General features: G+C 35.4%; 1 protein-coding gene across 1 annotated transcript; it reads left to right on the top strand.

Moving 5' to 3' along the window:
* Nucleotides 1–3098: 3098 nt before the first annotated feature.
* Nucleotides 3099–3752, top strand: LOC115966394 (receptor-like protein EIX1). Its single transcript, XM_031085635.1, has one exon. The coding sequence runs from the start codon at nt 3099–3101 to the stop codon at nt 3750–3752; it is 654 nt and encodes a 217-aa protein (XP_030941495.1).
* The last annotated feature ends 14252 nt before the right edge of the window (nt 3753–18004 follow it).

The raw sequence follows: 18004 nt of genomic DNA, 5'->3' as shown, positions 1-18004 counted from the left end.
CCTTTTAACAATAAATCCAATTTTCTTTTTTCTCTCTTTAACGTTAACCCTTTCTCTCTTTAATTTCTTTTCATTAAATCTCTCTCTCAAAAAAAAAAAAAAAAAATACACTTCTATTCATTAATTTTTTTTTTTTTTACTGTTATTTAAAATATCACATTAACTTTTTTTTAACTGTTATCTAAAAGATGGACTATAGTTCAAAATTAAATTAAAATCATACCAAACCTTATGAAAAACCCAAACCCACTTATTACCTTACATATTATGACCTAGGCCGGACCCTTCCACATTAACTTTTTTCCCACATTCCCCAAAAGATGGATTGGCATCATAAAATAGGACACACACTTTGAAAAACTCTCTCTACAATCTTCCTAATAAGACTCTTATTATTAAGTGTTACATCAATTTGCTCTTTTCTCTTCTTATTACTGATAGTATTTTTGCACAAAAATGGATTATTTATACACCATCTTCTTTTATATGGTGGAATCTATTAAAAATAAATAAATAAACAGTTTATATGATAGAAACAATAACTCCCTCAATTTGTTTTTTGTTTTAATTTCTAATGTAAAAGACTCCTGAAGCCAACAAATTATATGCTAGTTGTCCACTCTCTTTCAAAGAATGTAAAAGATAATTGTACACTTTAATTAGCCAAAATAATTAAATAATTGTGAAATTCATTTAGGCTATATATATATATATATATATATTCCTATTCTTAATTATGTATATTCATAATAATTTTGTTTCTTTTTATTTTCTTCCTCTCAATAATACGTATATTATAATTGAACATAAGATAAGTGTTATAGGCCATAAAGAATAGTTAGAAATTATTTCAAAATAAAAGTATAAAGTTTTCACGCATCACATGGGACATCAACTAGTTATTGCAAATAGTCCAAACACACAGACAAGTAGGTTCCGTGTATAGCATGGATTTGTGACTATGAATATTTTTCTATGACATTTAGTATTTAAAAAGTTAAAGACTTTAGGTTTTAATTGAACTCATAATTTTACATATAATTCTAATATATATCATTTAATTGAGTTCAATTCTATTTCATATTTAAATACTCCATTAGAATCTTGTCACAATTAAAATAAAAAGGCTATTAATAACTACCACAATGTGCAAATTAGATATAAAATAAAACAAAACAAAAGGCTATTAGTAACTATCATCTTAAGACAAAAAATAGAAATAATAATAATATTTTGTCTAAGTTTTCCGTGCATTTTACAAGTTACTAATTTGTTCCTCTATAATTGTATACGAAAAAGTCTTAAATGGTATGCGAATTATAAATTCAATCTATATTATTGTATACCATCAGTTTTTGGACTTTCATTTTGGCTCGAAGCATTTGTTTTGCTATGAATTTACAAAGTTCATTTATATTATTGTTTAACCTCTGTTTTGGCCTTCTATTTTGCTTGAAGCATTAGTTTTGGTATCAGATTTACAATCAATTTATATTGTATATTACTGTATGACCTCTGTTTTGGCCTTTTATTTTTGCTTGAAGCATTTCTTTTGAATGTGAATTACAAGGTAAACCCATGCTGCAAACCACGAAATTGATCCTAATACCTGTCTAAGTTGGCCAGCCCCTTAACCTTCAATGCTATGCATATTCATTTGCACTGTATTCTACCTAGTATGTTACCGTAATAGGTTATATGGTACTTGATTGGCTTTGGCCTTATTTAAATAGTTGTTTGAGTTACAAATGGTTAACATGAAATGAAAGTTTTATGAACATGCATGTGCAAACCCGTCAAAGACTTATCACATTGCGTGATACTCCAAATTATGCGAATTTGAAACAAAAATTTTGTAACTCAACTGACATTGCCTGATATTTTTAACAAAATTAATGCATGCACAGAATCCCATGTTATAAATCGATTTGGCAGGGCAGTTCAAGTATCCACTACAAAACATACAACAAAACTAGAGCCTTAGACGTCTAAGTACTTCACAAGCAGAATGGTTAGAACTATCATCTTTATTTTCCATTCTCTTCTCCTCAAACTGGTTCTTTCCATTCTATTCCGGAAAGTGTGGGAAATCTATCAATGCTTGTTTATTTGGATCTTGGTGAGAATTATTGGGAAGGTGTCTTAACCGAAGCCCATTTTAAGAATCTTACACGATTAACATCTTTAGACTTGTCTGTACTTTCCACAACACTGTCATTGGTTTTAGATGTGAAACATGATTGGGTTCCTCCTTTTGACCTAAGGTTTGTTCAGTTAGATAACATGTTGATAGGCCCAAACTTTCCGGCATAGCTTCAAACTCAAACTGAACTTGATACTCTTAGTCTTTATAATGCTGGCATTTCTGACACCATTCCGCAAGAGTTTTGGACTTCCACATTTTCAAGGATCGCTGATTTGATTCTTTCGCATAATAACTTCCAATCTTTATTCTATTGCATCATACTTGGATCTGAGTTTCAACAATTTCAATGGTCAAGTCCCACTTTTTCCTAGTGAAAAGATGGAAATTATATTCCTTCATACAAATAATTTTTCTGGAACTATGCCTAAAAACATAGGTGAAATGCTTCCCAATTTACGACTCTTGGAACTCGCTTCAAATTTTATAACTGGTAGGATCCCCCCTTCCATTGGAATGCTAAAAAACTTGGAAATTCTTGTTTTGAGAATCAACAGCCTATTTGGGGAACTTCCTCGTCATTGGGAGGATTTGTGGTCGTTAAATTTATTGGATGGTGCAAACAACAATATATCTGGTAAACTTCCAAGTTCAATGCAATTTTTGAGTTCATTACAGTGGTTATCATTGGAAAAAAAATAATTTTGAAGAACAATTCCCTTTAATCTGGAGGAATTGCACAAAATTGGCAAACCTTGATCTTGGAGGATACAAATTCTATGGAAACCTACCAACATGGATAGGAGGGAGCGTATCATCATTATTGAGGTTAAGCCTAAGATCCAACTTGTTTGTTGGGGACATTCCTCAACAATTGTGTCTTCTTTCAAATCTTCAAATTCTGGACCTCGCACAAAATGATTTGTCCGGAGGAATCCCATCATATTTAGGGAATATGAGCAAAACTGATCAAATCACTCTTGCAAATGTTTATGAGCAGATGGTGGTATTTACTAAAGGAAGAGAATATGTGTATGAAACTACTATTTATCTTGTCCATTCCTTAGACCTATCAGGAAATAATCTGTCAGGAGAAGTACCTGATAATATAACAAGCCTCTTAAAATTGGGCATCGTGAATCTCTCTATGAATCACTTGACAGGAAAAATTCCTGAGAGCATTGGAAACTTAAGAAGTATGGAATCACTTGATCTCTCAAGAAACCAACTTTTTGGTCCCATTCCTCAAAGCTTGTCATCCTTGACATTCTTGAGTTGCTTGAATTTGTCATTTAACAACTTGTCTAGAGAAATTCCATCTGAGAATCAACTTCAAACCATCAATGACCCGTCCATCTACCAAGGTAATTCTTTACTCTCTGGACCTTTTCTTTCAACAAGGTGCCCTGGGGAAGATGCTGATCCTGAAGCAAAACCCAATGGAGGTGGTAATATAGGAGCAGATAAGAATGATGAAGACAGACCTGAGTCACTATCGTTCTACATTAGCATTATAGCTGGCTTTATTTTTGGGTTTTGTGGAGTTTGCGGAGCACAGTTGTTAAAACATCATAGAGGCAAGCTTACTTTCAAATCTTTAATCATTTGAAAGACAAGATTTTTATTTTCATTAAGGTCAAAATTGCTCGCTTGTTAGGCAAGAACAGACTCCTTTGTGTATTTTTTATGTTTCACAAAGGTTTTATTTAAAAAAAAAAAAAAAAAAAAATCAGTTGTTAGATTTTTTTCTATTGTGTATCCAAAAATAAATAATAAAAATAAAAACTGTATTGTGTGATACATTTTGTCTTTTGCTCCTTGCCATTTCCTAATAACCATTTGTCACAAAGATGGTGAGTAAATGTCATCACAAGGCCACCATCTATCATTTTAGGGTGCTGCGGTGGTTACAAGTTGCTTGTTTCTTGTTTTCACTTTGAAGTGGTGAATCAAAGTTCTTATTTCATTTCTATATAAAAGTACTGAAAATTTTGTGATCTTTCATACATACCAAACATCAAAAAAGGTTTTTCAAAGCACTTTCAAAATCACAACCAAAAATTAGAAAACAAATAGTTTCCCTGAAATCGTTTTCAAACATTTTCTGTCAAAATGTTTTATGCTAAATAATCGGAGCATTGAAAACAAATATGATTCTTTTGGAAGCAAAGAAACTCGACACCCCAGCCACTCCGGGGGGGAAAAAAAAGAGAGTTTAGAGATTACAATACTTGTGTTTTAACACCATACTGCAGCTCCTCATTAATTTAGCTTTCTTTTTCTTTTTCTTTTTCTTTTTCTTTTGTTGGATGAGAATATAGAATCAATGTAGCCTCTTTTAAAGTACCTGTAAACCGCAAATGTTCTGATTTCCTTCCTGCACACTACGAATACTCATATACAATACACATTTTCATATCACACCAATTATCCATCAAAGTAACAGAGTTTATCCTTATACTCCACCAACCACCACATTGCAGGCAATAACATTATAAAAAGCTACCAAATCCTAGCAAAAATAATTGTTGGGTCAAGCTATCAAAGTTCCTTCTTCTTTTTTTTTTTTTTGTTGTTGTTGAAGAAATCAAAGGTTATTTAATTCTAGCAATAATCGAATTTCCTCTGAAATAATGTCCATTCAAATCAATATGGCATTTGTTGCATTTTAAGAGACTTGTCCATGTAAGTAATAGAGATTAGAGAGCGTTAATTCAGAGAGAATAAATTAGCCGAAACAATTTGTCTGAAGTAAAAGTGGCTAGCACAGCTCCACCTATTTCTAAACTCTGCTATGTAGATAATGTCATTTTTCGTAAGGTGAAGACGTCAGAGCTGGTTACCCTCAAAAGGTGCTTGGAAAAATATTGTTCATGGTCGGGTCAAATGATCAGTGTGGAAAAAGCAGGTGTCTTCCCTTCTAAAGGTGTTAGCAATCAATTTCTTAACTAGATTGAACACAACTGGGGCTTCAAGTATGTGAAAGACATGCTGGAGAGCAAGCTTAGTGGCTGGAAGAGCAAATCTGTAGCTCAATCAATTCTGACTTACACCATGGCTGGATTGCAACTCCCAAAAAGAATTTGTGATCAACTTGATGCAGTGGTACGTAGGTTTTGGTGGAACCCCAAAACGAAGTCAAGTTCATTTTGGACTCCTATTGCTTGGTCTTTGCTATGAAGGCCCAAAAAGGAAGGAGGTTTGGGTTTTAGGAAATTTTGGGATTTCAACCAAGCACTCATATCCAAACTTGCCTGGTGGATTTAGTCTGGGAAGAATTGCCTCTGTGTTAATGTTTTGAGAGCCAAATATAAGGTTCGTCAGAATTGGCTAAGGCACCATTCAACCAGCATATCATCTCCTATTTGGAGAAGTCTAGTGTAAGTGTCTTATCTCAGAGGCAGCTTGTATTTCAATTGGTAATGGTAACTCAATCAGGATATGGGAGGATCTGTGGATTCCGGATAACCCAAATTTTATTCCCATTAAGGGGTTAATCTGGATGAAATTTTACTGGTCTCTCAACTTCTTAACTCTGATAATTCTGGCAGGGACATTCAACAGCTGAGACTGGTTTGAAAATGCTACCATTGAGCTTATTTGGCACATCCCAATCTCCCCAAATTGTCTAGAGGACAGATGGATTTGGAGTCTTGGACCCACTCAATTTCCGCGAATTTAATGTTAAATCAGCATATTCAACTATTCAACACCCTTTGATTCTCTGTGGGGGTAGAATTTGGAAGTCCTAAGTTGCATGAACGGCATAAAATGTTGGTTTGGAGAACTACAACTGGTTGTATGCCTGCCAAAGATAATTTGCATAGATTCTTTGAAGATGCTAATTTCTCTGGTGCTTCAGTTGCTTCAACCCAAGTTTAGTTTCCCCCAATAAGGTCATATGTTAAAATAAACATTTATGCAGCAGTTGGCTTGAGGTTCTCAGCCATAGCTATGGTGGCTAGAGATTAGGGAGGAGAGTTGGTATTTCGCTTGCTAACAAAAGGTAAACACCAACCTCCCTCTCTAGGTCTTTGGCAACTAACCTGGAGACCGATACAATTACTTTGGGCTTTGCTGGTCCATTGGGTTTTATTTTAGTTTTATATGAGTTTAGTTAATTAGTTTGGGCTTAGTAATAAAGCCCAAAGAGTCCAAGTCCAAGTCTTATTATGAGTTTAAAATACAGTCTTATTTCCACTAGGAATAGGTCTTCTATTTAAGTCTTCTATTTAAAAGATTGTTAAAATAAAGTCTTTTATTTAAAGGATTGTAGTACTTTCTATTAAAGAATAATATATTTTCAGATTTTAGAGTTATGAAGCTTTCTTGAGGTTCGTCATTTGTGTGATGCAACCTTCTCTGAGGTAAAATGTCAAAAACAAATTCTAGGAGTGATGCTATGTTTCTGTTCATAAGTTATTGTTCACATCCTTAGAACATCAAACCAAATCTTGGTTTTTCACCCTTTGTTTAATCCTTAAAATTCGAACCTTCTATTATTTCTTTTCCTCATTGAAAACCCTATATTATCCTTATTATTTTCTAGCCTACTACCCCCTAAAACCTAATCCTAATAATTCATCAAAGCCCCAGCCACCCAAATTTAACTCTGATTTGTCAAATATGATTTTGCTTTGTTCTCCTACGTCATGAACTTTTGCACTTTAAGATGGTTGGTGGAATGGTGATGAACCTCTGTACTTCGCATGTGTTAAAATTTTCAGCCAAACTGGTGCACAATTCCTTGGTTAAATGAACATGTGAAAATTGCCTTTATTGAAGCGGGTGACATATTATGAACATGTATATATGGCACATTACTTTTTTGACATTTTCTATTTGAATTTGTGTAAATGTTTACAACCCTTGCCTCTTTCTCTGTTCAGATTCTCGTGCTTTCTATATTGCTGCAAATGTTACACGTTTGAGAAAGGAACTACTATTAGTGCTTTTGTTGAGAAAGTTTCAAAGATAAGGTGTTATTGTGAAAATAGGATCGATGGTGGTAAATGGTAATAGTATCTGATAGAGAAATCTCTATTAAAGAAAGAGCTACTGGCGAAGTTGAAAGTATATCTTATGAGAGTTTTAAGTCACGGCAGCAAACATGCAATTTCCACATAAAGAAAATGCATTTTTACAAACAGCTAATCCAAATGAATACTTAGTTCAGTCAAGTGGTATAAGCAACTCATGGTACTAAAATAAGGACAAAGTAATAATTTATAGTCAAACCGCTATAACTCTTATTAAAAAAATTTACATAATTACATATTTTGAAAATGTAATTACTGGTTGCATGTTATTTATATCTTAATATGTATGTTAAATTTTATGCTAATCGGATGTTATTTATTATTCAACATAATATGCATGTTCACTCTTAAAAAAAAAATTAAAATAAAATAATATGCATGTTAAAATGGGATGTTGATGTGGCATTTTTATTATTATTTTATTAGCCATGTTAATATTTATTGTGCAAACAATGTATCTGTTTACCACGTAAGATATTTTTGTTAAGTGAGTAACGGTGGGACCAAAATAAAACGCTTTTTTCATTCAAGGACTAAAAACGATAAAATAAAAAAAATAGGGTCCAAAACGGTAATAATGTCAAAATGTAAGGAAAAAAAAATAGTATTTCCGCCATATTTAAATTCATCTTCTTTCACTTCTCCTTTTTATTACTTTTGTACTTCCCCTTTTCTTCTTCCTTCACACAATCATCATTTTGTTTTTCTGAGAAAGATGAGTTCTTCACTTGTTTTGAGTTCTTCATTTTGTCTTCCTTTGATTTCTCCTCATCGGTCTCCAATTTGTGGTGGAATCAAATTGGGCTGGGCCTATCCTCGCATTGCCCTCTGATGCAACTTGTTTTCTTCATTTGGTAACCAATTTCTTTGTTCTCTATCTCTATTTTTTCATTTTAAAAAAAAAATTTTGTTCCGTGTGATGATATATTGATTTAAATATACCTTAATGAATTTAGACCTTTGATTTTTATTTGAATTTTTTTTTAAATGAAAAAATAGAGATAGAGAACAAAGAAATTGGTTATCAGACGAAGAAAACGAGCTGCATCGGAGGGCAATGCAAGGACAGGCCCCACCCAATTTGATTCCACCACAAACTGGAGACCGATAGGAGAAATCAAAGGAAGACAAAGTGAAGAACTCAGAACAAGTGAAGAACTCATCTTTCTCAGAAAAACAAAATCGTGATAGTGTGAAGGAAGAAGAAAAGGGAAAGTACAGAAGTGATAAAAACGAGAAGTGAAAGAAGATGAATTTAAATATGGCAGAAATACTATTTTTGTCCTTATATTTTGACATTATTTTCGTTTTGGTCCCTATTTTTTTATTTTTTTTATTTTTAGTCCCTGAAAAAAGCATTTCATTTTGGTCCCACCATTACTCACTTAACATAAATATCCATGTGGCAAACAAATACACTGTTTGCACAATAAATACTAAACGTGTCTAATAAAAATGCCACGTCAACATCCCATTTTAAAAACACAAATTAATTTATCAATTTTAACAAAATAATAAAAGAAAAAAAAAATTAAAATCCAAAAAATACATGAATTTAGATCTGTGTTCATTTTCAACAAGAACACTAAAGAACACAAACCCAGATGCCCAGATTTTCTAGCATTTTCTTACCCTTTCTTGTCAACCAAATATAAAAACACAAACACAAACTGATTTTCAGAAAGAACACAAACACAAAAACAAACGCAACAACAGATCTTTCTTGTCAACCAAACACAAAAACAACAAACACAAACCTAAACATCAACAAGAATACAAACACAAACCCAGCAATTCATCTTTAGCAAACCCAGAAAACCCAAATGCAAACACAGCAACCAAACACAAGCCCAAATCTGATCCCACCCACCCATCCTACCTTGCGAGAGCTTTCAATCTCTGATCACTGGCTGAAGAAGAAGAAAAGCACTTCCTGTTGTTGGAGATTCAAAACCGTGGGCTTCAAGTGACATAACCTGTTGGCGCTTTTTTTTTTTTTTTAACTTTTTCCTTATACGTTGTGGAATATACAAATTTCGGTTCTGCTTTTTTCTTTTTATAAATAGCTAATTTTAGTTTTATGTGCACTAAATTCTGAACAGCCTTTGAGTTTATTAGCAAGCATAGCATCAAGCAAAATCTCCTCACACCGAATCCTGGCACCTTCAAAGGGATGATGCTGCAAGAGAGAAGCAGGGCTAGATATTATATATATCACCATTCCTACAATAGGGTTATTGATTCTGTCATGGTGTGACAAAGGGAATCAAAGCAATCAGTTAGCCCAAAAACAAAGAGGACGAAAAAAACGAAGCATTTGCTTAAAGTTAGTTCTGGGCTCTGTTCACAACCACCAATAACAACCCACAATTAAACTGATCTCCAGCAAACCCAAAAGATCCAGAATACCCACAAGAAAAACAAACAAAAAAAAATCCATCAATCATCAAATCTCAAAACCCAAAAATTCCAAAACCAAACTAGAAAATTCAACCTACGACCAAGCTGATTCTCTTAACCAGCAACAACAACCTTCTTCTTCCATGTGTTGGTGATGATTATTCTGGTGTTCAAGTTGATTTTTGTTATTTCAATTTCAAATGGGTCTGAGAAGCATTGCACAAAGCGAAGAATTGCTGTGTGTTGTTAATCAGTGCTGTGTGAGACTGTGAGAGCATGGGGACAATGTCATTGTCCTGACGTGGTCACTGGCTTAATTATAAAAAAGGTTGCAAGCCAAAAAAACATAATTAAAAATAAAGAAAAGAACCGGAAAAACCCAAGTATAGAAAGTGTGGAATTTTGCAAGATGCGTGTTCCCTAGGTTCACGTACTCGATTTACAGAGATAAAGACAGATGCCTATTCTATTTTGCTTTTGGCATTGGCTTTGGCAGGTAGCCATACTTGTGCGCACATACAGTGTGCATGTGTTTTTTGACCGTAGTTAATCATTCTCAGCGGTCATTATTTACTCATTTTTAACCCGTAGTTATTTTGTCATATTGCTTAGGTGAATAATAATTGGTTCAGAACCAATCAAATAAGTTAAAATAAGGGTAAAATCTTATGTTTTTCACCAAATGGATGAATTTTAATTGTCATAATTATATAATATAATGTTATATTTATTGCATTATAACAACTAAGAATTCTTTCTTAGTACTTTAAATACTTAACCTTCTTCTTCCATGTGTTGGTGTTGTTCATGTTTCTAGTGGATGATACACCAATTAGAGTTCATCCAAACATGGAAAACAAAGGATTACCATTCCCTAAGGACCAGGCCATGGGTGTGTACAGCTCAATTTGGAACGCAGATGACTGGGCCACACAAGGGGGTAGGGTCAAGACGGACTGGTCCCATGCAGCCTTCATTCATTGCCACCTACTCGGGTTTTGAAATTGATGCTTGTGAGGTCCCAGGGTCGGTGGCTGCAAACGAAAGTGCCAAGAATCGTAGCAGCAGTGGGGTAAAGAGGTATTGGTGGGATGAGCCCACATGGGCCGAGCTTAATTAATGTGCACCAGAGCCACCAGCTGAAGTGGGTTAGGGGCTTAGGGCCAAACACATGGTCTATAACTATTGCACTGACACCGCTAGGTTTCCAGTCGTTCCTCTAGAATGTGTGCACCATCACCATTAAGTCTATATTTGGCCAGTGAATCATTGGAAACATTGTAAAAAAAAAATAGATGGGGTTGTTGAGGTATCAAATCAAAGGTCAAAAATATTTATTGGGTATGGGTACGTTCTAAAAATGGATGGAATAAGAGGGGTGGGTGATTATGTAATCAAATGTCATAAAGCATGTGCTTCATGTTCGTTCCATAATTTTGTTCTTGAATTTTCTGGTTGTATGGTTGTACGATACTTCAAAGTTTTAATGTGATTTTAAATTTTCTGTTCTATCATTTGACCTAACCTAATAATTTGCTGCTACTTCTGTCAAAATAATAATAATAATAATAATTTTCTGCTACTAGTATTGTGGGGTTACCAAGTGTTTGCTCACTCCCAAATACAGGAGATTATAACAATATATTTCTTGGAGTACTGAGGTTGAACCATAAGGAGCAGAGTAAATTCAAAGATAATATAATTAAATAACAATTTGAGTGAAGAAGAAAAATACTTTTGCTTGGTGATTGTTAACAAGAATAATAATAAAAACTGATTTTAATCAATAATGTAAATACTAGGGTATCGGGGTGTTTCTTTATATCGATATGAAATTCTTTGTGATCTAAGAAAACATCTATTTCATAATGGATTGTTCTTATACAATTAAAAACTTATGATTCGGTTGAACTGAGACAATTCAAGAATGCATGATAACCTCGATTGATAATGCGGTTAGAAAAGTTTTCAAAAAAACCCATTCACTTTAAATCCTAATTTCTATTTGAAACTATTAGAAATTCATCTAAACAATAAGAAAAACATGAGTGAACTTATTGAAAGCATGGAAGAACAAATACATCAAAAGAAATCCAATTGAACAATTAAATATGTTGTAGATAAAATCCTAGAAAGAATCACATTGAATATTCATCCCGTCTAGAAGAAACATAACCCCTAGCCCTAACAAAGAGTAGGGGTGTCCACGGGTCGGTCCGGGTCGGGTTTGTGCCTGACCCGGAACCGACCCGAATTCCTCGGGTGGGTGAAAATCGGAACCGAAACCGACCCGTATTAATGGTTGGGTCGTCCGGTTCAGGTCCATCGATTTTAGGGTTTGTGCCAGTCGGTTTCGGGTTTCGCCACCGGTGCCGAAATTTCGCCTGATCCGGCGAGATCTGGCCGATATTTGGCCGGATCTATCGAATCTGAACTAGATCTCGACGAAGTATCGTCGGATCTCGTTGGATTTGGTGGATTTCAAGTAGATCTTCGTCAGAAGAGCAAAAATATTGCCGGTATTTGTCATTTTTTGTCGGAAATCCATTGAATGTCGCCGGATGTGGTTGATTTGATGGTCGGGTCGGGTGGCTCGGGTTTTTGGGGAGGAAACCCGCCAACCGACCCGAAGGGTTCGGGTTCTGTGGGTGGCGACCCGCCGCCGACCGTCGGATTAGTCGGTTCGGGTGGTGGCCAGTCGGTTTCGGGCGGGTCCGGCGATTTGGTCGGGTGATGAGGACTCGTGGACACCTCTAGCAAAGAGTTTAGGTTGCCATTAGAGAAAGGAAAATACAAGGTTTTCTCTCCAAAATTCGTTCTCCAGAGCCTCTCTTCAAAACCCTAATGTCTAAGTATCCAAAGAAAATAAAACATTTACTATTTTAATTTCCTTCCAGGTTTACAGTGGTAACTTGTGAGTTAATTTCGGCCTTCAAAAATTAAGAATTTCGAAAAACTCAAAACTGGAAAGTTGTAGATATTTAAGTCACGGTTCCAACCCATATGGCCTTGTGTCAATTGGATTTTTGAAGAGAGAGATACGCCCAAAATACTGATTAGTGCTCAAATTAGATTTTTCTTTTTCAAATTATACTTCTTAAATTTCTTTCCTTATTTGAAACTTCCAATCATGGTAGACGATCCAAGCACTCCAGCTGCACCTCCTTAGACATTTAAGTATGATCCTTTAGCTCCACTTTAATTCTAGTTTGGCCTCCATTCTTTCACAAATTTTTGTAAACTCATCTTTCTCACATAATTTCTTGAAAGTAGAAAATTACACACAATAAATAACATTTTATTCAAGAAATTATGTAAAGATAAATAGTAAGGACTAATGCAAATCATGGCTTAATTATATAAATTAAACATAATAATAAGGAGATAATGACCATATAAATATATAATAAGTATAATTTTAAAACGTTATCACGAAGTCAAAATTTTGTTGACCCTTGTACAATAATCTTGTGGTACCGTACACAGTAGGGTGGTAGCATAATATATATATGGTATTCTTTTTGACTTGTTTTTTACAGTTTTTTTTTTTTTTTTTGGTCCATCTTCACCCAAATCCCATATATATATATACTCACGGGTGTTGGCCCAACACTTATGGGGAACCAGAGGGATGAGGACGAAAATCATCATTATTGAATGTAAACAGTGATGGAAAAAGGAAAAAAAAAGTCGTGCATCCCAAAGCAATGAAGATAATGAAGTTTATAGGTAGAGAGTGGTCGGTCCTAAAAGCTGTTGTGAGGTAATTTCTCAATATAAATTGTCCCAACAATGCAATTTTCTGTCTCCCCACGTTACGCGTGTACTGCCTTTGTTTATATTATTGCTTTAGCTCTCAAGGCTTTGGAATCATTTGAGTATGACATTTCATAATCAATTCTTTCTGAGTTTGGTTCCGTTATGCTTTTTTAAAAAGTGGGGTTTAAAAAATTACAATATGAAACTAAGTTTTTTTTTTTTTTTTTTATAAAAATTGAGTATTTGGTAAAAATTATTAAAAGATATTTTTTTGAAAAAGTTGAGTATTTAATCAGCACTTATAAAAGTGACAGTTTGAGAAGTAAATTATCAAAAATGACAATGTCTATATAAAGAGAATTCTTTATTTTAATTACCTCTTTTAATGCAAGTTATGGACACAATATTTTCACAAAATTTTTACAATAAATTCTATATGACAAGTTGTTAATCGTAGGAAAAAAAATGTTACTAGTAGGTCTAGATTAGAACTAATAACAACTTACTATGTAAAATTTATTATGAAAATATTATGTCAATAGTATTTTTTTTTTTTCTAAAGAAAAATAGTACTATTTTAAAAAGTTTAGATATATAATAAAATGTCACAATATTTTCACATTACTAATTTAAAATTAATCTTTGTAAAATAAAATTTTATTAACACTTATCTTTTAAATGAGTTGTTTTAGGATTATACATGTACCCACAATTTTTTCTCTACCATATACTCTATAATATCACAGCTGTTAAAAAGAAGTTTTTTTTTTTTTTTTTTTTTTTTTTTTTTTTTTTGGGTGTAAAAGGAATTCATTAAACAAAACTAAGAGGAAAACACGGACGCAGGACACATCCTGTTCAGATACAAGCCATGGATATCAAAATCTAAAAGTTGAACTAAGTCCTTAGGCGGACAAACAAAATTAACAAAATCAGAGACTTGAGACCCTCTCATACGAGCAAGGGCATCAGCGCATTTATTGGTTTCGCGGTAACAGTGCCTAAAACAGATTTGAGGAATCTGAGTTATCAGAAGCCTACAGTCGTCCACGAGAGAAGAAACAAAGATATTAGTGTATCTCGGGTTAGCAAGAGCATCAATAATAGTTTTGGCATCTAACTCCACTTCCACAGCAGCAAATCTGTGATTAATACACACATTAAGCCCATCGCGAAGAGCCCATAGCTCCGCAATGAAGCTAGTTGTCTTTCCAATCTTGCGAGCAAAACCGGTAATCCATTTTCCTTCCTCATCACGAATAAAACCCCCTCCCCCTGCTAAACCCAGATTACCAAGAGATGAACCATCCATATTTAATTTAACCCATCCGCTAGCAGGCTTGTTCCAGCAGACATGTTTACAAACTCTTCTAACAGCATCCTTAGTTGGACTAGCATAGGAAAGACACTCAAAAGCTCTAAGAAGAATGCCCTTGGCTAAGAGAGGACTCGGTCTTCGACATTTAAACACCACAAGGTTTCTTTGCTTCCAGATAAGCCAAATGGCAAAAGAAAAAACAATACTCCAAGGCACGGCAAACCGACCAACTCTCTGCTGGTTTGTACCATTCATCTCCAGCCAGTCCTGCAAGTTGCTATTGAAGAAAGGGCTATTACACCGACTCTCATCCAACTGTAACCAAACTTGCTTAACCACTCCACAATCACGAAGAGCATGCAAAATGGATTCACTGGAGGCGTGACAAAGGGGGCATTGCGTATCAACCAGCATACCCCTTTGATTGAGACAATCCCTCACCCTAATACTCTCATGGCAGCAAAGCCACACAAAAGATTGGATTCTAGGCAACATCCTAACCTTCCAAATCCATTTCCCCCCTAAAGGAATCAACATTGCTTTGATTTGTGGCTATATTATAAGCTGATCCAATATTAAAAAGACCATGCTCGGACTCTATCCAAGTTAATTTATCCTCACCACGAGAAGCCAGAGCGAACGGCAAAGCTTGAAGCTCCTGCTTGATAGAGTCAGGAAAATCAAAGGAAGTTAAAGCCCAATTCCAACCAGAAGTGGACACCACATCTTTAACCCTCAAAGAAGCACCCTCCCTAGACAAAAGACCATAAATAGACTGCCTTAAAGCTCCAAAATTAGACCACTTATCAGCCCAAAAACTGAGACTACTATCTCTACCACACGTCCACCTCACTCCCTTCTGAAAAGTCTCTGCCCCTTTCTTCATTGCTGCCCAAACCCTTGAGCAAGGAAACCTATCTCTATTACTAAAACTCAATCTCCGAGGGTTGCAGTATTTACCTTTAAGAACTTTGGCCCAAAGAGACTCCTTTTCTGTATGAAACCGCCAATTAAGCTTAGATAGAAGAGCCAGATTCCTACCCTTTGCTGCTTGGATTCCTAAACCCCCTTCATTCTTTGGCCTTGTGATTTTGTCCCAACCAACCCAATGCATTTTCTTGACCGAGTCCATTGAACCCCATAGGAAATTCCTATTGACTCGATCGATTCCTTCAGAAATTTTATTAGGCAAATGATTACATTGCATCACATAATTAGGAATGGTAGAAGAAACGTGCTTCACAAGGAAAAATCGGCCCGCCAAAGACAATAGATTTGCCTTCCAGCCAGTCAACTTTATCTTAACTCGATCCAGCACAAAATTAAAATCTTGTGAAGAGGGACCAGGATGCTTGATGGGAATCCCAAGGTACTTACCAAGGTTAGGAGTGGATTGAAAGCCCAGAATGTCACAAAGCTCATCCCTGCTATCCCTGTCCACATTCGGGGAAAAGTAGACCCTAGACTTCGCTCCACTTACAGTTTGACCCGATTTGCTACAAAAAAGATCTAGAACTTCTCTTATGGCAGCCCAATTCTCATGATTAGCTTTAGCAAACAAAACCAAGTCGTCCGCAAAGAAAAGAAGCGAGAAGGCTAAACCATTCCTATTAGCCTTCACTGATTGCCACTTCCTTGCACTACATTTCTCTTCGATGAGTTGGCCGAGGTATTCCAAACAGAGAATAAAAATATAAGCGGAAAGAGGATTCCCTTGTCTAATACCTCTCGAAGGTATAATCTAGTCCAAAGCTCCCCCATTCACCACAATAGAAGTGGAAACAGTCGACACATAACTCATTATCAACTTAATGAGATTATGAGGGAGATTTACTCTGAACAACATATCCCTAATGTACCCACATTCAAGCTTATCATAAGCTTTTTCCAGGTCTATCTTTACCGCCATAAAACCAGTCCTCCCCTTCTTCCTGCTGGTCGTGTGAATTAGCTCTTGAACAATGATAGCATTATCTGTGCCTCTTCTCCCAGGGACAAACACAGCTTGGAAAGGAGAAATGAGCTTCTCAAGAAAAGGCCTCAATCGGCCTACCAAAATCTTAGAGACAATCTTGTACACAGTATTACACAAACTAATAGGGCAGTAATTACTAAGGGTTTTCGGGCTAGGGATTTTCGGAATAAGGGTGATGAAAGTCTTATTTAGCTCCTCAGGAACAACCATACCAATAAAGATCTTTCTAACTTCTTTCACCACAGACTTACCTACAATAGGCCAAAACTGCTGGAAAAAGCTAGCATGAAGCCCATCTGGTCCTGGGGTTTTGAAGGCCTTAAGAGACCACAACCCCGCCTTAATCTCCTCATCAGACACCCCCCCCCCTTTACACTATCTCGCTCCTCATCCGTGAGCTGAGCTTGCCAAGATGAGCCAGCTGGAAAGGATAGAGCAGATGAGCTATGGGAAGTAGTAAAGAGTTTAGAAAAACCATTCCGGATAACCTCCTTCACTCCTCTTTCATCATGCACCCACTCCCCAGTATTGGACATAATAGTTGTAATGGAATAATCTATGTTCCTACTCTCTATATTTTCTTCCACGTGGCTTTACCCAAACCCAAAAACTCTTCTCTTTTTTTTTATCACTTTTTTCTCATCCACCCGTTCACTTCGTCCTCATCTTCTTATCTTTCTTTTCTTTTACTTTCCTCCACACAAAGCCCCCCCCCCCTCCACACACACACAAGTCTGAGCTCTCTCTCTACTCCATGTGTTCCATTTATCAAAAACTCTACCAAATTCAAAAGGTTTTTTTTGAGATTAGATATGTAAGATGTAAATAAAAAAAAAAAAAATAGAGAAGAGAAGAGGAAGAAGCAGCACAGAAGAAGAAGAAGAAGAAGAAGAAGATGAGATGCCGCAGCACAGCAGCATAGAGGAGCAGAGGGAAAAAAAAAAAAAAAAAAAAAAAAAAACTATAGTCAATTTAGGAAAAAGAGAAACCATGATAATATTTTTGTTTTGAGAAAATGCGTTACTGTGTTTTGCAATTGCAGCTCAAAGTTGCCGTGCCAAAATGTGAAAATCCTTTCAGCTAAAAAATACACTTTTATATAACGCACTTTTGAAAATTTTTACCAAACATACGTTTTGGGTTTTGGGCTAGAAAACGCGCGTTTCGCCCCCTTAAAAGTCGACCCAAACGGGCATTATCTCTATCTTGGTCTCATATCTCTTAAGGTAAACAGATTAATGTTGACTGGACGTGACCCGCTCCATGTAAATCTACTATGCGATTTCCAAAAGCCTAAAGTGTATTATTTTACTACAATTTAATGCTTCGAGAATGCTAGAACATGCAACTGATGTTCCACCTATCATAAA

The sequence above is a fragment of the Quercus lobata genome, chromosome 11 (genome assembly GCF_001633185.2).
Source record: "Quercus lobata isolate SW786 chromosome 11, ValleyOak3.0 Primary Assembly, whole genome shotgun sequence".
NCBI lineage: Eukaryota > Viridiplantae > Streptophyta > Magnoliopsida > Fagales > Fagaceae > Quercus > Quercus lobata.
The sequence above is the reverse complement of the archived record's forward strand: the minus strand, read 5'-3'. Positions and strand labels throughout refer to the sequence as shown.